This window comes from Hylobates moloch, unplaced genomic scaffold (genome assembly GCF_009828535.3).
Source record: "Hylobates moloch isolate HMO894 unplaced genomic scaffold, HMol_V3 SCAFFOLD_29, whole genome shotgun sequence".
In the NCBI taxonomy this organism is placed as follows: Eukaryota; Metazoa; Chordata; class Mammalia; order Primates; family Hylobatidae; genus Hylobates; species Hylobates moloch.
This window is the reverse complement of record NW_026652304.1, coordinates 3,238,560-3,258,000: the sequence shown is the minus strand read 5'-3', so window position 1 is coordinate 3,258,000 and position 19,441 is coordinate 3,238,560. Positions and strand designations below refer to the sequence as shown.

At 43.8% G+C, this 19,441-nt stretch overlaps 1 protein-coding gene across 4 annotated transcripts; it reads left to right on the top strand.

The window, feature by feature from the left end:
* The first annotated feature begins 1,005 nt into the window (after positions 1 to 1,005).
* Positions 1,006 to 19,120, top strand: LOC116463224 (iodotyrosine deiodinase 1-like). 4 transcript variants are annotated; one of them, XM_032146231.2, is made up of 6 exons: positions 1,006 to 1,183; positions 10,496 to 10,687; positions 13,485 to 13,644; positions 15,243 to 15,399; positions 16,643 to 16,754; positions 18,938 to 19,020. In XM_032146231.2, the coding sequence occupies exons 1-6, from the start codon at positions 1,006 to 1,008 to the stop codon at positions 19,018 to 19,020; spliced, it is 882 nt and encodes a 293-aa protein (XP_032002122.1). The 4 variants fall into 4 exon arrangements, with proteins under 4 accessions (XP_032002122.1, XP_032002121.1, XP_032002123.2 ...); XM_032146230.2 differs by lacking the exon at positions 16,643 to 16,754 and having other exon boundaries at positions 18,938 to 19,120; XM_032146232.2 differs by lacking the exons at positions 16,643 to 16,754; positions 18,938 to 19,020 and adding an exon at positions 16,582 to 16,638.
* Positions 19,121 to 19,441: the final 321 nt, after the last annotated feature.

Genomic DNA, 19,441 nt, shown 5'->3' with positions numbered 1-19,441 from the left:
TAGAGGGGCTTTCACTCTTGTCACCCAGGCTGGAGTGCAATGGCACAATCTCAGCTCACTGCAACCTCCACCTCCTGGGTGGAGCTATTTTCCTGCCTCAGCCTCCTGAGTAGCTGTGATTGCAGGCGTGTGCCACCATGCCCAACTAATTTTTGTAGTTTTAGTAGAGATGGGGTTTCATCATGTTGGCCAGGCTGGTTTCGAACTCCTGACCTCAAGTGATCTGCCCCCCTCAGCCTCCCAAAATGCCGGGATTATAGGCATGAGCCACCACACCTGACTGAGAAATAAATTTATATTGTTTAAGCCACCCGGTCCATAGTATTTTTGTTATTTCAGCCATAACTGACTAAGGCACTTTCTAAAACAGACAGACAAACTAACACATAAAAAGCCCTACTGAAGTAGTTACATAAATAATCAAGTTGTCACTTTAATTTTTTGTGTCACTTTTCCCGGATCAAAGTTCTTCTCTGATGCAAAACATGATATTCTCTTTACTCCATATATTGGCTCAGGTATCATTAAAAAAAAAATCAAAACCCTAGGGCTGTTTTCACAAACATGCCATTTAAAATGCATGGTGCCAAACCTCTTTCCTGAACATTTTCTTCCAGCAGATCTGAGTTGGTGTGTGGAAATCTATTTTTTTAAAAAAACGAAAAAACAAAAAACAAATTCTTCAGGTGATCTAGCTAGATCTAGCATGTGCAAGTTCTTACTCAGATTCTGGCAATTGTTGTCTAAGAATGTATCGACAGAGTACATACTTTTAAAAAGTTAATGGACTGGTGTATAACCAAAGCCACAACACCCCACACATGTGACTGTGATCTTTGCTCCTATGCAAAGTCCTCATAGAGTTGAAGAGTTCTGCACTTTGTTCCTTCCCTGGCACACCTCTGTCTGCATTCCTTCCATCTCCCGGCATTCTCCACTCCTGTCTCTGTGTGTTTAAAAACCGGTGTGGGAAGTATGCACGCCTGTGACATCAGACTCCAGACCATGTATTTCCTGACTCCCATCTTGGTAGCCATTCTCTGCATTTTGGTTGTGTGGATCTTTAAAAATCCTGACAGAAGCATGGAGAAAAAGAAGGGGGAGCCTAGAACCAGGGCCGAGGCTCGCCCCTGGGTGGATGAAGACTTAAAAGACAGCAGTGACCTGCACCAAGCAGAAGAAGGTAAAGACACCAGCTATGCTGCTTAGCTTCGCTGTCGTGTTGTGTTGATGATGAGTGTGGGTCAATGGCAGGGCTTATGGAGAGGAAGAAACACACACAGGCCAGCTTCAACATCAACCTCTATTGTGCTAATGAATCAGTGCCTGGCACAGACAGATCATCTCTCTCCAGTGATGAGCTTGTCACCTGCTGGGACAAACCCTTTTTTATTTTGGATGCTCAGTGAAAAAGCTGTTGAGAGGCTGAACTTTTCCCTGGCTCCAATTCTGTTCTGGTTGTTAAAATCTTTCTGCAGGAATTCATCCCAGGCTGGCAGTGGGCAGGGACTAAGTGGCCAGGTTTTGATCAGGAACTTTGAAATCTACCAAGTGGCATCACCTACGAGGCTGCTACCTTTCCCTGTGCCAGGCCCTGGAAGTGAAAGCCTGGGGTGGCCTCTGTCCTCAACAAACTGAATGTCCAGTTCAGCTGCCAAGATGATACACGAGAATCAGAGAGAGTAACAAAGAGATAGACCCGGTGGAATTGATTCTAAGGTGTTTAGAGCAGGCCTGGGAGTTTGACAGTGCAGTCAGGGAAAGGACGAACCAGGCTGGGAGGATGAATAGGGTACAAATAGCAAGTGCTAGGAGGCCTGTCAGGCAACAAGGAGCCAAAGGAGCAGTAGCACCGGGAGGCCTGGGGCAGGGGTAAGAGAGGAAGTGGAGAATTGAGGGTAGAAGGAGGGGGTAAGAATGGAAGTAGAGAATTGAGGGCGGGAAGGTAATGGCCACCTTGAGAAGAAGAGGTGATGAAGGAGGTAGGTAGGAAGGGAGAGACTGTGGAGGAGGCTTGAGCCATCAGTGTTTGAGAAGATTTGTCTGGGATGGGTTCGATTTGGAAGAGGCTCCGTGATCTTCAGCTGGGCTAATGATGCCCCCATCCCCAAACAGAGGCCACCTGGACATGTGAGTGTGTGTGACTGTATGTGTGTGTGACTGTGTGTGTTAATGTTTATGAACGTGCATGTGTGTGTGCACGTGCATGTGTGTGTGTGCATGAGTGTATGTGTGTGCGTGTGTGTGAGTGTGCATGTGAGTTCATTAATGTGCATGTGTGAGTGTGTGCATAACAGTGGGTGTGCACGAGTGTGTGTGTCTGTGAGTGTGCGTGTGTGTGTGAGCATGCATGAGTTTGTGTGTGCATGCATGAGTGTGTGTGTGCGTGTGTGCATGAGTGTGTTTGTGAGAGTGTGTGTACGTGAGTGTGTGTCCTAATCTCAGGACTGGGGCACAGGGTGTCCAGCTGGCTCTCAGTGCTAGGAGCCTGTAGTGCTGACTGCACCGCACAGGAGTCTAGCCTCTTAGCAGGGCTGCCTCTTGCTCTCCTACACTGAAAGCTCTTCCACTCAGAACATCAATTCTACCCAGCGGAGAAGCACTTCCCTTAATCCAGGGAACATCTGCTGTGAAGCTGGGTAATGGTTTGTGCTGGTAAGGATGGCCCGGATGGTGGGGGCAGGTGGGAATGCAGTGGAAGGGCTGGATCAGAGTAAAGTTAATGGAAGAGCAACAGGGTTTGCTAGTAAATTGGATATTGGGAAAAGGAGGAGAGAGGGAGAGTTGGAGACTGGAAGCTCTCATAAGTGGGTGAGGGAATGAGGATCCAGCTTAAAGGGGAAGACGTTGAGTTCCATTGAGGACATGTTTGATTTCAGATGACACTGACACACCTGAGCAGAAAAGGGAGAGAGCAGTCTAGGTTAGGGGCCCAGGCCACAGATACCGACTGGAGAGTCACCAGTATGGGTAAGATACTTGGAATCTGGAGAAATAATGAATCCACAAAGTGGGCATTGCTAGAGAGAAGGCTGAGGATAGAACTTGGGGGACACATGCGGTTAAGTGGAACTGTGGAAGAGAAATGTACTAGAGAAAGGGAGAAGCTGTGGGAAAGGGAGCTCTGGGATCATAACAGTAACAAGCCCTTATATATTAATAGCACTTACTGTATGCAATCAGAGCCATATTTTATGTGTAGTAAATCATCTCATCTTCATGACAGTACAGTGAAGTAGACACTATTAGAATCCCCATATTACAGATAAGGAAATTGAGGCCCCAATAGGGTAAGCTCAAGAAGGTGATTGCAGAGATAGGACCCAAGCAGTCTGGCTCTAGGGTCCAGACATATAGCTGTTTGCTAGGCTGCCTCTCCCCTGGGAGAATGACCTAGAATGGAGGAGGCAGGAGATAGCCAGCAGGGACCAACATTCTCTGAGAGACCAGAAAGAGTGTGCATCGAGGAAAGGCCACTGGATTTGAAGACCCAAGAGGCTTGAGGACACAGGAGAGCTTGGGCAGGTTGTTGAGGGTCAGGTCCTGGGGCTGGGCCTGGAAGCTGGGAACATAGAGCAGAACTGGAGGGCCTTTCTCTGGCTCTCTGCCTGATCACTTACTTTTGCAAAATGCTTTGCCTCTTCGTTCTCTGTTCCCTTCCATCCTCATTCTTCTCTTATCTTTATACAGAGGAATGAACGGGACAACCTTCGTGTCCTCCTTAGCAGCTGGGACAAAGTCTGTCCTGAGTGTGGTGTCCACAGATCTCTTGTATGGGGATTCTAATAGGGCCTACCTCGTTGTATTGTCATGAAGATGAAACTACTTACTCCACATCTCTTATGTTGTTTACATAAGTGGTGCATGCTAAGGTCACACAGGTGACCAGTGAGAACCAATGCTTAAACTCAGGCTTCTCAGCCCCCCGAGTCCCTGCTCTCAGTCACAGGGTGGGTGGACATGATCTAAGTGGGGATATTACTGTAGGTCCAGAAGGGATTGAGCAGGAGCTAACTGGAGAAGAGAACAGACTCCTTTACTGAAGACACATGGAGATGGTGTTGTTGACTGCAAATGGATACCAGATTCAAACCATTTTTAATATTAACGAGGCACTAAATGGTAAAATAAGTACTGTAGGCCATTCTAGCATGAGTTAAGGAAAATATGGGTACCAATACAACCTCCGGCAGCTCTGATTCACAAAGAATTCCTACTCCATGTTCACAGGTCAGAGAATCGGCATGTGTGTGTGTGGGGGTGGGTGGGGGGTGGTGAGGGAACATTGTGTGACCATGCTTATTAGACATGTGTGTGTGGGGGTGGGGTGCAGGGTGGTGAGGGAACACTGTGTGACCATGCTTATTAGACATGTGTGTGTGGGGGTGGGGTGCGGGGTGGTGAGGGAACATTGTGTGTCCATGCTTATTAGACGTGTGTGTGGGGGTGGGGTGGGGGGTGGTGAGGGAACATTGTGTGACCATGCTTATTAGATGTAGGGTACAGTCTTCCTTTGCAAACCAGCCAAGGTTGGTGTCCTGTTAATACCTTGTTTATCTACAGTTAGGGTCCAAGAAAGAAGAGCTGCTGAAGTTTATCTCAAAGAAATAAGTCTCAGATTGTCCCAATAAAGTGAACTGAAAATCCTACCCACAATTCCTCTAGTTAGGCTCAGATTCATAGAAGTCCATAGAAATGGGAAAAGAAGAAAAAGATAGGAAACACATCTCATCAAGATGAATCTGTTTTAATGTTAGTGGGGGATTCTTCTGCACTTAGCTTCATTGGCCATCCAAAAGCTATTATTCTAACTGAAGTCACTAACTGAATAATGAGTAACCCAACTTGTCCAGTCTTTTCTAAGAAAGGCCTGAATTAAAATTTTTTATCCAGTGTGAGTAGCATCTGAGAACAAAAATGTTCCTACAAACTTGAGAAACAGATTGTTATGTGCCCATAATAACAAGTAGCTTTCAGAACTGGTTCCAAGCCTGAGCAGTGAATCAATGACAACTCATTTCAGAATAAACTTGGCAAGCTAACCAATCAGTGTCAGCCTCGTGCTTCTGAAAGCCAGCCAACCAGGGGTGGACTCACTCCAGGGCCAGCTCCTCTGAGTGTCAGAGTCTCAACCAAATGACACTGATCCTACAAATGATGTGTGCCACTTGCAATTCTGAAAGTCCACCAGTTCCTGAACTTCATGCTTCCCAACCAAGTAGCGTACTAGGGCGAGTCTCTGGGGATTAGCAAGAGCCAATTGTTAAATATTTAGGAGTTTTTTGTTAAATCATTAGTGGCTTGAAGTCAGGCCATGGTGTGATTATTTACATCATGGATACTGGCAAGTGCTATGAATCAGTGCTTTCTCCCTTCCACCCCACAAAGAGTTGGCTTACCAGCACACCACTGCCAAAAATTCTATATTAAGTCAGCATTCTACTCTGCTCAGAGAGTCGAGCTTGACCAACATAGTTGTCTTTTACTATGGGAAGCAATGCAATCAGCTTTGTCTTTGACACACCCAGTCATTAATACTTTCACATGGCTAATTTAAGAAGTTGGTTTGCTAGACTCCTGTAAGACCTTAAGCTTTTAGAACAAGAGTCAGGTAAGTTTAGATGAGAGAAGAGTAGGAAAGGAAAAGGACTTGAATGAAGACATTGCTCTTGAGATCAAATCTGGGTGGGTTCCTACGAGGGGAAAGTTAGGGTCAGCACAGGACACTGGGGTACCAAAAGAGATAAAGGGTCTGAGAGGACAAATCCTGTCTTCACTCCACTGCTTTGGAGAGGAGGATAAAAATCCTCTTCCTCTACCCAATCTAGGTTCATGGCTGAGGCCCCTATAATGAAAGATAGAATAACAGAAAAGTATACATGTTTATTTAGCATAAGTTTCATGTGACACAGGAGCTTTCATAGGGAAACGAAGATCCAAAGGAACAGTTAAACCTGTGTGTTTTCATGCTAGGTTTGGTGAAAAGTGAACAGTCATGGAGACATACAAGACAACAGAGAGGCTATGGTCTAATGCAGTCTAATGGCAATAAACTGGGGAAACAGTGTATTAGTCTGTTTTCACACTGCTGATAAAGACATACCTGAGACTCAGTAATTTATAAAGAAAAAGATTTAATGGACTCACAGTTCCATGTGGCTAGAGATGCCTCACAATCATGGTAGAAGGTGAAAGGCATAGCTTACATGGTGGCAGGCCAAGAGGGAATGAGAATCAAGCGAAAGAGGCTTCCCCTTATAAAACCATCAGATCTCCTGAGACTTATTCACTACCACAAGAACAGTATGACGGAAACTGCCCCATGATTCAACTATCTCCCACCAGGTCCCTCCCACAGCACATGGGAATTATGGGAGCTACAATTCAAGGTGAGGTTTGGGTGGGGACACAGCCAAACCATATCACTTTGCAATATCTATTTGTTCAGATTCTTCTCAGTGTCCCTAACGTCCTCAGAGACGAGAATGCTCCTTTCTTCTGGGTGGGCACCTCTTACGTGGGTGCCATATGACCTGCTTCATGGGAGGGTCAGAAAATTCTTCCAGGTTTTCTGACCTGCTTTAGGAAAGAAGGGCAGGGGAAGGTCAGAAAGTCCTTTTTGCTCTGAAGTTGGCATGCTTTGGGGTAATATGTTCTGAACCCCATTGGCTTTAGGATAGCACTGCCCTATTCAAGGTTTCTCTGTCTGGGCACCCTTCAGCCTTCCCAATCCCTACCCGCCTCAGTGCTACTAATGAAATAATCCATCTATACAGCAGCCAGGTGTCACCTTGATAGTTCTGTTGCTCGATGCACACAGCAAGTCAATACATTGAGACACCAGGTTGCAACAGAGAAAGAGGTTTAATCATAAGGCTACTGAATGAGGAGACAGGAGGAAACCTTAAATCCATTTCCGTGAAGTGTTTGGAGCTAGGATTTTTTAGGGTTTTGGAATGGGGCAAAGTGCGGAGGTCATTGATTGGTCAGAGCGCAGGGTGAAGTCATGGGACAGGGAGATGAAGAAACTGTATTCTCATGCTGATTCCACTTTGTTATGAGAGTCTTCAAACTGGTTGGCATCAGCCATTTCACTGGAATTCGTGATCTGAAAAACATTTTAAGTAATTTTTAAATCAAATCCTTATGATCCCGATAGAGAGATCCAATCTATCTCAAACAAAAGCCTTGTGATTCTAATGTCAGAAATTCTATGTATAGGAACAGCGGGGATGCAAATGGTCAGTATCTACTAGTGCTATGAGACTTTCAGAACAAGGAAGTGGGTCAAAGCAGCCTGATGAATGCTTGATTATAACTGTACTTCTGTCCACAATTCTTGTTAGCCCTATGAGGATGGCCTCACAAGAAGTGGGATGACTGAGAGGCCCAGGTAGGGAGTACAGCAATGGTGAAGCAGCTGGGAAAGAGGCATTGTCGGGGCAGGTGCTGAGCCCTGAAGTGGCTCCTATCCTCACCTTCGAAATCTGCATCACCCTCCTCCTTAGTAACATTACTCCTCAAGGCTCACACAATTGCAAGAAGGGAAGAAGGATGACGTGACACAAATTGTCCTTGGTTTCTTAATTAGAAAATAGTGGCCCATTTGCAAACACTGTGTAGTAGAATTGTAAAAACACTAAAGCAATGTATTTGGAGATGCAACCAGAAAAACACCTCCATGCTAAATGTGAAAAGATATAAGTGACCCAGAATTACTTGGCTGGCTAAACCTAATTATGGCACAATTAACGGATTTCTTGGCATTAAAGCGATTGTAGGGACCAAGGGATTGATTGCTAGAGCTGATAGTGTGTATTACCACTCCCTCTTCACATCTACTTCCTTCTAACTAAAAGTACACAGTTTGGGCCAAAACTGTTCCTCCTAGTGAAATATGAAAAGAAGTTTCTCCTCTGCCTTCTGAAGGTTCACTGAAAATGAACTGACAAGAGATAGATTAATAGAAGAAAAGGCATACAAACTTATTTAACATGTAAAAGCACTGGGGAATCCCCAATAACCCAGTGGGGTCCAGATGCTTATATATCCTTCTTCATAGGGGATGAGGGGATGGTGGGAGTATGAGTTTCAGGGAAAATAAATGGGTCCAAAGAACAATGCCTTGGGATGAAGTTCCTCGAGCTTTTGAGAGGTAGTGGGAAGTCGAGAGGTGGAACTTCACTGTGAACAAAAGTCTTCTCATTATGCAATTAAAGTTCCCCAGGTTGTCTCTGCCTGGATTCCTAGGCAAGGGATCTTAAGACAATTACATTTCTTCATCTGCTTCTTTTCTTTTCTTAATAGATAGGGTATTGCTTTGTTGCCTAGGCTGGAGTGCAGTGGCATGATCATGGCTCACTGAAGCCTCAAACTCCTGGACTCAAGCTATCCTCACACCTCAGCCTCTTGAGTAGCTAGGACTACAGGCACACACCACCATGCCTAATTTTTAGACTTTTTGTAAAGACAGGGTCTCTCCATGCTGCCCAGGCTTGTCTCGAACTCCTGGGCTCAAGCAATCCTCCTACCTCAGCCTCCCAAAGTGCTGGGATTACAGGCATGAGCCACTGGGCCTGTCCCTATTACATTTCTTTTGGAAAGAAATGTCCTTAGTCAGATAGGGAAATTCCAGAAAGAGTCTCTGTCAGTGCTTCAGGAAAAAGGATCAGAGAGCAGAGACCAGGCAGGTCAGAGGGAGACCTGGAGGTGCTTCTTCAGTTCACCAGGTGAAGTGCCAAGTGTCAGTATTTTAGGGTATTGTTTGCAGACCCCCAGTGCAAAGATACAAGGCAAGTTACTGTTGGTATCAATAGCAAGTTCCGAGTGTGGCAGCACAAGATTTCATTCAAAAAGCAGACCATAATAGTATACATTTGCTTTGCACTGTGTGGACCTTCGAGCTTGAATAATCCCTAGTGGCTTGACTGCTCTAGAGTGAAGGCAGGAAAACAAAGGGGTTTACACAGGCTGCTCTCTTGCCTCTGGGTGAGGGCCACATTCCTTGGGAGCAGTCAGGAGTTCAAGAGAAAGGGACAAGTGGAAGCTCACTGTGCTCCTAGCCCGGCCCTGCTAGTCTCATTCCCCAGCCATGGTATAGACCTTCTGCCCTGTGAAAGGCTCCAGGAATGGCAGCCCAGCTGTGCACTGCTCCGAGAGTGCACTCAGAACAATCCCATCAGGAGGTGATGAGGATCATTTGTTTGACCATTCCATGGTCAGGGATAATGGCTAGCACTGATAATGCGGTAACAGTTTTCTTCCTTCTGCTAATTAGGAGAGTCTGCCTTGGACTCTAGAAGCTGCAGAAACTGCCAAGTCATGCATTTAGACTGCTTTTGGTTTTTACAAGTGCTGAATGGATCTTAAGAGTTAGTAAGTTACCTTTCAAAGAGTTAAGGAAGCATTTAATGCATTTGCTTATATACCACTTATTAACTACAGAGGCTGCCAGACTTCATCTTAAACGGTGTCAAAAGTATCATTGGTGTTGAAAGTCTTTATTGACACCTTGATAAAGTTCAGGGTTGTCACTGTGACGTTGATGACATTGGCATTTCGTTCAGGACTGATTGATAGAAAGTTGATAGATGTTTATTACCGCTCCCCCATCACATCTACTTTCTTCTAAATAGGCCAAAACTGTCCCTGCTAGAGAAATATAAAGTTTCCTCACTAAGAGCTAAAAGCCAACAGTAGCGCCTGCTAACATTGTTATTGGTGTTCCTCAGAAGGTGAATTCTCTACCTGAATTCTACCTGGAGAATGGCCGAGTCCCTCAGGGCGGGTCTTTGACCTTCTTCCGCTCTTCCTTTTATTCTTCCTGGTCATGCGCATCGCTTCCAGAGGGCTCCAAATGGGATCTCACCTTCAAAGCTCACACATTTCCTTTTGTACTTGACATCTGCACTTGAATGGCTTGCAGCATCTGGAATCAGGCAGACTGTTGACTCGTGCCTCAGCCTCCCAAGTAGTTGGGATTACAGGTGTGCACCACAACACCTGGCTAATTTTTGTGTTTTTCGTAGAGACGGGGTTTCATCATGTTGACCAAGCTGGTCTTGAACTCCCAACCTCAAGTGATCCACCCGCCTTGGCCTCCCAAAATGCTGGGATTACAGGCGTAAGCCACCATGCCTGGACTTTTCTTTCTGTTTTTCTAAAAAGAGACTGGGTCTCTCTCCGTTGCCTGGGCTAGAGTGCAGTGGTGTGATGATAGCTCACCTCAGCCTTGAACTCCTGGGCTCAAGCGATCCTCTCACCTCAGTCCCCAGAGCAGCTGGGAATACTTGTGTGAGCCATTGCACCCAGCTGGAGTTTTAAGGATAGTCAAGATCAGTGGTAAGGATTCTGTAAATCTATTCTTTTTTTATTTTATAGTATTTTTTTGAGTTCATAACCTTACACATTTGAGCACTTTATCTTCTTCTCCCCAGCGGTCACCTTATGACCAAGAGATCATTTAGTTTGTTACCTTTCTTGTTCTTATTTGCAGATGCTGATGAATGGCAAGAATCAGAAGAAAATGTTGAACACATCCCCTTCTCTCATACCCACTATCCTGAGAAGGAAATGGTTAAGAGGTCTCAGGAATTTTATGAACTTCTCAATAAGAGACGGTCAGTCAGGTTCATAAGTAATGAGCAAGTCCCAATGGAAGTCATTGATAATGTCATCAGAACGGCAGGTTTGTAATTGCAGATGGGGTCTTTGGAAATGTTAGTCACCTTACTGGTGTGACTCCAACAATGGAAAAATGTCAAAGTTTAAACATAGCGAATAAAGCCTAGAGTGATATGTTTATCTACAAAGTCTTACCCAAATGCTGAGTGACTGCCAGAAACACAATGACTTCTACTTTCCACATTTTGACTATTACAAGCTTCTTGGAAGCAGATGTGACAATAGTTCAAAACTTCTGAAATTATTCAGTTCATGATCTTTTAATTAAAAACCAAGATTTCTGATCACATCATATATTAACATATTGGAGGAGATACAGCTTCTTTCTTTCCCTCCCCTTCAAACACACCACACCAGACACACACACACTCGCATACTCACAGTTATATTTGTTTTTTTTTTTGAACCAAATTTCTTATATTACACACCATGATGCTGTAGTACAGTATTCTCATTAACTAGCAAAATTTACTTATGTAAATTTGCAAAGTAAACCAAAGCAAGAAAAAACCCATTTTTAATGTAAGTTAATATTTCCACCAAGGAAAAAAAATGAGAGCTACAGAAAATGGGGAGGAGAAATAAGAGAAAGGTCCCTACTTAAGAATCTCCTGTGATTGGAGTCTTATTCTTACATAAACCATATTTAAGTTTATTTGCAAAAATTATCACATGCCCGTTATTAATCTATTGTCCAATGTGGAGGGAAGCAAGAATAAAATACTTTACTTCAGTTAGGAATACAAATACATTAGATTGTTGAGTCCTTAGCCTAACAGCAGTTACTAAATTTAGCCTTTATCTGTATCTGTATTTGTATATGTGTATGTACACATATGCTGTTAAGGTAAATTTGACACAACTAAAAACATTAGGGAAAAATTTCTTTATGTTTAGAGGTACAAATATTTAGTAAACAAATAAAATAGGTACAAAGTTAACTGGAATCAATCTGTGCAGAAATTTGGGCCTCATGTTTAGCTTTTGACTTCATTTCCCAAGCCAGTTTTGACTTCTAGTGTTGGGAGTGGTGTGTGGCAAGCAAGAACCCCATCAAGAGTCTGCAGCCCTTCCTCCCTCCATAGGTGGCGCTTATTCCATTAAACTATCCAGTGGGAAGGAAGGAACAGTTGCTTCTGAAATATCCCACCCGTGAGTCACTGTGGTCACCCCTTGGGAACAGTGGGCCATCTCTAGGGCTGAGGGACAACACCCAGATCAGAAGCTGGCCCCTACTCTCACCGGAATCCCACAGGAATTGAGGCTCCTTGGACAAAGGTGATGCACTGTGAAGCTTTGCCCTGGGACACTAGAACTGATCAAGGTGTGGGCTGAGAGTTCCCGAATTCCCCCCGGGAGTAGACTGACACATGGCCATGCGTATTGAGTACCCATGTCTAAGAGTTCTCCAGCTGGGCCCGGCGTGGTGGTTCCTGCCTGTAATCCCAGCACTTTGGGAGGCTGAGGCGGGCAGATCATGATATCAAGAGATCGAAACCATCCTGGCCAAAATGGTGAAACCCTGTCTCTACTAAAAATACAAAAATTAGCTGGACGTGGTGGCAGGCACCTGTAGTCCCAGCTACTTGGGAGGCTGAGGCAGGAGAATCGCTTGAACCTGGGAGGCAGAGGTTGCAGTGAGCCGAGATTGCACCACTGCACTCCAGCCTGGGTGACAGAGTGAGACTCCATCAAAAAAAAAAAAAAAAAAAAATTCCCCAACTGTTGTGTGTCCCCAAGGACAAACCTCACAGTGCCATACTCATAGCTTTGATATAGGGACCAAACACTGTATAGCTAAGTTGCCTTTTGAAGAGTGTTTTAAAACCATCTTATCATGTACATTTTGCCTTCTTCAATAACCTTCACAACTTTATTCGTTTTCAAGAATACCAAAACAAATGACAGTCTGGAGAATTCTGGCTGTCAAAGTTTCCCCTGAGTTTCTTTCCTTAGTAGGCATGGTGCAGTTACCTGGGGACATTTTCTCCTTCATAATTAGAGAAGCAGAGGTGAGTTCCCACAACCCTGGAACTACGGAGCTTGATCGTTGATCAGTTGGCCTGATGCTGAGCAAAACGACTTGGCAGCAGCATGGCAGGGTTCACTGCCAGGCATTTGTTTTCCAGATTATCTAACCTCATTTTGAGCAAGTATGAATTATTTTTATTTTATTTTTATTTTTTGAGACAGAGTTTCACTCTTGTCGCCCAGGCTGGAGTGCAATGGCACGATCTTAGCTCACTGCAACCTCCGCCTCCAAGGTTCAAATGATTCTCCTGTCTCAGCCTCCCAAGTAGCTGGGATTACAGGTGCCCACCACCACACCCGGCTAATTTTTCTATTTTTGGTAGAGACAGGGTTTCACCATGTTGGCCAGGCTGGTTTTGAACTCCTGACCTCAGGTGATCCACCCACCTTGGCCTCCCAAAGTGCTGGGATTACAGGTATGAGCCACCGCCCCTGGCCAAGTATGAATTACTATGTTTATCCTTAAAAGAAAATGTTTTTTTAAGAGACAGGATGTCACTCTGTTGCCAGGCTAGAGTGCAGTGGTGCAATCATGGCTCACTGCCTCCTGAGCTCAAGCAATCCTCCCACCTCTGCCTCCCAAGCAGCTGGGACTACAGGCACACACCAGCACACCCTGCTAGTTTAAAAAAAAAATCTGCAAAATTTTGTTTGATCCTCCAGCTCCAGCCTCCCAAAGTGCTTGGACTACAGGGATGAGCCTCTTTTTAATTAGCAGCCTCACACTTGCCTGCAGTTTTAATTTCTGATTTTAATGGAATGGGTGACAGGAACAGCCCCAAGTGGGGCCCACACAGAGCCCTGGACCTTCGTGGTTGTGAAGGACCCAGACGTGAAGCACAAGATTCGAAAGATCATTGAGGAGGAAGAGGAGATCAACTACATGAAAAGGATGGGACATCGCTGGGTCACAGACCTCAAGAAACTGAGGTACAAACAGCGGTGGAACTGGGGATGTTTGCCTTGGCCTCTTAAAATAAAATAGCCATCACCACCATGTCCTGGCTTTGTTGTAAGCGTGAATAAGCTTGATTCTATTCTGCCTCTTGGAGGAATTATGGAAGTTAAGTCAGGGCTCAATCCTGTATTGCCATGTGAGCGTTTGGTAAATAGGCTCTGACTCAATTATTTGCTTAGTAAATAATTGAGGAATTACTTCACTTTTCACCCATCTGGAACATAAAATGTTGAAATTCTTCTCAAGATCTTGCATGAAGCAAATTACATTTTGCTAAAGTCATCAGGTCTTCCAAATGATTTTACTAAGCAGGTTTTAGTTTTAGGACAAGTTTAACACAAGTGTAGTTATCTGTGAGGCCTTAGTAACTTTTTGGCTTCCTCAACTCCAGGAAAGAAGTGGAGGGGAATTCAGTGTAAGTAGTTTCACTGCGGTCCCTCAACAATTGCAGCCCCGGGGGTCTGCTCCGGGCACCAGAGGCACAGTCCGCATGCTCTATGGAGGGAATGGAGAATGTTGGTTCATCGAGTGAGTCAGGAAAGTGGATTACAAGTGGCTCCTCTGTGTTGATATTTCCGTGATTTAAAATTCTGATGCTTGGCTTTATTAAAAGCCACTTTATGTATTTTAACTATTTTCACCCATGCAATAACCATAGGGGGTGGGTACACAAGAGTACATTTTACAGAAGAGGTAACAGCTCCATGGGAGGCCAAGTAGCTTGCGCAGTGGCCAAGACAGTCCAGCTCCAGTGCGGATCTTCTAAAGCATTACCATTTTCCCTCTTTGTAGGGAGAAAAGAAATGATAATAGTCAAATGTGACTAAGCTTGTTGAAATATGGTTAAGTAGCTTTGAAAGTGTAACATACAGATGTTTATAGCGTAAGAGGAACCATGGAGAAATACACAAGTGAGTTTTGTGTGCTTTGGAACAAGGAAGCATAACCAGGCTAGAAATGAAATGAATGATGATTTTCTCTTGCTAATGAGTGATATAAGATATCCTAAGTTAAAATCCCAGTATATGGGATTATATGACTCTCTGTCCTTTGACTATCTGTGCTAGAATAAAACTTCTGCCAAAATGTGTGGCCCAGGTAATGAAATCAAGAAAGAGATATTCTGAGCTGGAAAACAAAAATTCATCTCTGCATTTATACCTCACATGAATGATCTTTCTGTCTCACAGAAGTTCCCTTCCTTTTTTCTATAACTGGGTGAACAGCATTGCCATCTGCCCATCTGTGATTTTGGCTAAACCTCACTGCCATCCTTGCCTTCTCCCTTGCTGAATTTTGACCCAGTGCATGCTGGGTAATAGGACCTGCCCTTGTATCTTTCAGCATTTCCTATGTCTTGCCATACTAGGCACTTATTAACACATGTTTATGAAATTGAATGATCCTGGTCAGAGAAAGAGGAATGAGACAAAAACAAAAATTCTGCAGCTTTTCAACTTAAATATAAAAGATGAGTAAATATGTTTTTATTTTTATCATAAAGAAGCTAAGGTAGTAAAAGAGAACAAAAAATATGGGCAAATATCCTGAATCTCTTTTCTGTTCATAGAACCAATTGGATTAAAGAGTACTTGGATACTGCCCCTATTTTGATTCTCATTTTCAAACAAGTACATGGTTTTGCTGCAAATGGCAAGAAAAAAGTCCACTACTACAATGAGATCAGTGTTTCCATCGCTTGTGGCATCCTGCTAGCTGCCCTGCAGGTATGTTGAGACATCAAGGGTTAAAGGTGGCCTTATTAGAACATTTCAGCTGAGTTTTCAATTCAGGGACATTTGGAAATTTTTTAAAATTAATTTTAAAGTAGAATTGTTTTTTAATTTTTAAAAAATTAATTTTAAAGTAGAATTCCTAAGTGAGGTAACTCTGATGTGAAAACTGACTCTGGAAACCTGGATTGGTGAGTATGATGGTTCAACAAGCTGGGAATTCACTTATAACATCATTTCAAGGTTAGAAAAATTGGTGTTGCATTTGCAGTCATCTGTAACAACATGAAGTTTCAAGGGTTTTGGCAGACACACATGAAGAATTTTGGAGCCTAAAAGTCACAGAGGCTAACTCTCTGGATACGTTTACTGTTGCTCTCAGAGATGATGGAATGACTAAAAAGCCATGAGAAGGGCTCTTCATAGAGCCCCTTTTCTGAGAAGTTTGCATTGCATGGCGTTAGGAAGATGGTCACATGCTTTTTCAAAAATTCCATCTGCATAGAAACAAGAGCAATGCTAACATAAAATGGAGCAGGATTGCTGTATAGTTTTCAAACTATTCCTGCATTCACTCAACAATGCATTCACTCCACAAATACTTTCTGAGCTCCTTTTTGTTTTGTTTTGAGACAGGGTCTCATTCTGTCACTCAGGCTGGAGTGCAGTGGCACCATCACAGCTCACTGCAGCCTTGACCCCCTGGGCTTAAGTGATCCTCCCACCTCAGCCTCCTGAATAGCTGGGACTATAGGCATGCACCACTATGCTAATTTTTGCATTTTTTGTATAGATGGGGTTTTGCCATATTGTCTAGGCTAGTCTCAACTCCTGAGCTCAAGTGATTCACTCTTCTCAGCCTCCCAAAGTACTGGGATTACAGGCGTGAGCCACCATGCCCGGCCTCTGAGCTCCTTCTATGTGGCAGTTCCTGGGAGCCACTGGGGATAGTTGTCTGATAAACTGTATATTCTAGCAGAGACTGGGGGCTGGGTAGGGGATAGAGAGAGATGGTAAACCCATAAAATAAATGTAGAAAACAAGACTATAAGAGCAAGTAACCATACTTTTGAGAGACAATGGATTCCAAAAAAAAAGAGCTTCTTCACTATCTCAAAGAAAAACATGTATGTTGAATAACACCTCCCAAAATGTAGTCATTGAAATGTGATTTAGGTTATTGGAAAAATTATTCTGAAGGAGCTGGCATTGATTTCCTTCCTGAATATGTAAGCAGGTAAATAATGGAATCACCATGCGGCATCAGACTGCAGGGCACTGCCACCTGATTGAGGGTCCTGGAAGAAGCAGCGAAGCCTGCAGCAAGCTCAGCTCACAAGGCCGCCGGGGTGCCTCTGCAGCAGGCAGTCTTTTTCACTTTGCCATTGAGTTTGCTGCCCCCTAGCTTTCATAAGGCATAATCCTGAGAGTAGGTTATGATTAGTGATGGAGGAAAGAAAAATCTCCATGAAGCCCCCATCTCCAGTACGGTGACTGGGTTCAGTAAGTGCGCCACGCATGTCTTGTAGAGGCAGCTTCCAGAACTTCCTGGTCAGGTTTAGAGGTGGTGATCTGATTGGAAAAGCTGGAGAGGGGCAGGGGGGGAAGTGTCTGGAAGCTACTCATTGCTTTTACTTAGATGTTTGTTATTTGGAGGCTTGGAAAGAGGTCGATGGGCTACCCCTTGGCCACTGAGTCCCCTATCAATGGGCATCAGCATTTCACTGGGTGGGGATGCTCTGCTTCCGTGGTTGGCTCTGTAGTCATAGGAACTTGCCATGGTGGTTGTTTAGAATATAATATACAAGCCTTTATTAATATATTAAATACCAAGAGCTAGTAGTAGCTCTATAATTTTAAAGTAGTGATGAATGTAATGATATTTAAAAATATCTATAACAGCTGTAAAATGATATGAAAGTAACTGTGGATTTCATTGGTGATAAAGTCATAGATACTGCTAATGCTACTGTGGTTTGCTGCCTACATTTATAAAGGAGGAAACTGCTAAATTTCAGTTAGATGTTAGTGAATATAAAAACTTTTTTTTTTCAAATTCAAGTTCATGGACCTGCCAGATTCAATCCTTGGCCCTTTGAGGGTCTGAGGACTCCAGTTAAAAAAATCCTGATCTATTATAATAAGACCAAAGTACTCACATCAAGGGAGTGAAAGATAAAATAATAGAAGTCAAGTTAACATTAATAATATTAATAAGAGGAAGTGTTTAATGTGATCTGTGTATTTGCAGGTTTCCACTGCTAGAGACATGCAAAATTCAGTATGGAGTAAAAGCTATGTCTTGAAAAGGACCAAAATATAAAATGACACCAAATTAAGTTGTAAATATTTTCTCAAAAAAGTTTAAGATTTATCCATTCCAAGTTCAAATACTATGTGAATATATTTTCAAGGAGAAGAAACACCATGATAAAGTAGAGCTAATGACAGAAAGAAGAAATCAGTTAGGCTTTTTGATGCGTGTATTCTTGAGAACAGTCTCTCAGGTATTGTGAAATCTTTGTTAATCAAGGTATATAATGATGTTGTATAGGAGACCTTCAGCAAGAAACTATATCAAGTCACTCTAGATTCATATATGTGCATGCGTGCATGGATATATATATATGGCTTCATATATATGTGTGTATATATATGGGTTCATATATGTGTGAATATATATATATACATGGTTCAAATGCCAATATTAGAGTTATTGATAACAAATCATAGATTCCAGGCAGATCACTGGAGTTCAGGAAAGAATATTTAGCAGGAAAATTGACCAGGTATGGTGGCTCACACTCGTAATAGCACTTTGGGAGGCCGAGACGGGCAGATCAATTAAGCTCAGGAATTTGAGACAAACCTGGGCAATATGGCAAAACCCCATCTCTACAAATAAATACAAAATATAGCCGGGTATGGCGGTGCATGCCTGTAGTCTCAGCTACTTAGGAGGCTGAGGTGGGAGGATGGCTTGAGCCCGGGAGGCAGAGGTTACAGTGAGCCGAGATCATGCCACTGCACTCCAGCCTGGGCGATAGAGCCACACCTTGTCTCAAAAAAAAAAAAAAAAGAATATTTAGTAGGAAAATTATGTCACATTTGGGCTAGGCCACTGCTTTGGTGGACTGCTCTTATCATTTGGTTATTGTACCAGGACACAGACCAACCCCTTAGCTAAAAGGAACTCCCTGTTTTTGCCTTGCCTTTACTGTGGTTGGATTCCTACAGTATTTTTCTGTAAAATAACCATTCCTATTTCTTAAGCATCAATGAAAAATAATAGTATTTTTCTTCTTCCAGAAGCTTGCCACTGCTTGGTTAAAAGAAGGGAGGGGGTGGGGAGATTGACGGGGGCAGGGAGGTTCACAATATCATTACCTGAGCTGGCAGCCTCTTTGCCGCCCAACTTCAGGGAAATGATAGGAAGAGCAGGTATAATCAGGACAAGAAGGTCCCCAGGTTAGAGGGAGAGCAGTCATTCTGCCTGCTGACTTTAAAATGCTTTCTTGTCCTCTTCTTTTAGAATGCAGGTCTGGTGACGGTCACTACCACTCCTCTCAACTGTGGCCCTCGACTGAGGGTGCTCCTGGGCCGCCCCGCACATGAAAAGCTGCTGATGCTGCTCCCCGTGGGGTACCCCAGCAAGGAGGCCACGGTGCCTGACCTCAAGCGCAAACCTCTGGACCAGATCATGGTTACGGTGTAGGCAGGGCCCCCCAAGGGAGTGGCAGGGAGACGGCACCCCTGCTTCTCCCTGCGCCTCTCGCCTGCGCCTCTCGGGTCTCTTGGCTGCTCTTTCTCTGGGTGTCAGGTCCCCTCATTGCTCTTCTCAGGTGGCCACACTGCGTCAAGAAGCCTCTCCACACTCTGTGGCACTTCCAGTCCCATAAGTGCTGTTTCTTATCCACTTTGGAAATTCATGAACACTTTACAAAGAACATGCCCTGGTTTTTACATTTTAAAAGTTATTCTAGAAAATCACTATTGGCTTTTTTCTTTTATTTTGAGAAAACTCACATACAGGAGA

Bases quoted from the DNA above. Each gene is read 5' to 3' on its own strand.
- LOC116463224 (XM_032146231.2), top strand. From the start codon at position 1,006: ATGTATTTCCTGACTCCCATCTTGGTAGCCATTCTCTGCATTTTGGTT. The intron at 1,184-10,495 runs GTAAAGACACCA...TCTTATTTGCAG, and splicing joins CCTGCACCAAGCAGAAGAAG to ATGCTGATGAATGGCAAGAA. The intron at 10,688-13,484 runs GTTTGTAATTGC...AATGGGTGACAG, and splicing joins TAATGTCATCAGAACGGCAG to GAACAGCCCCAAGTGGGGCC.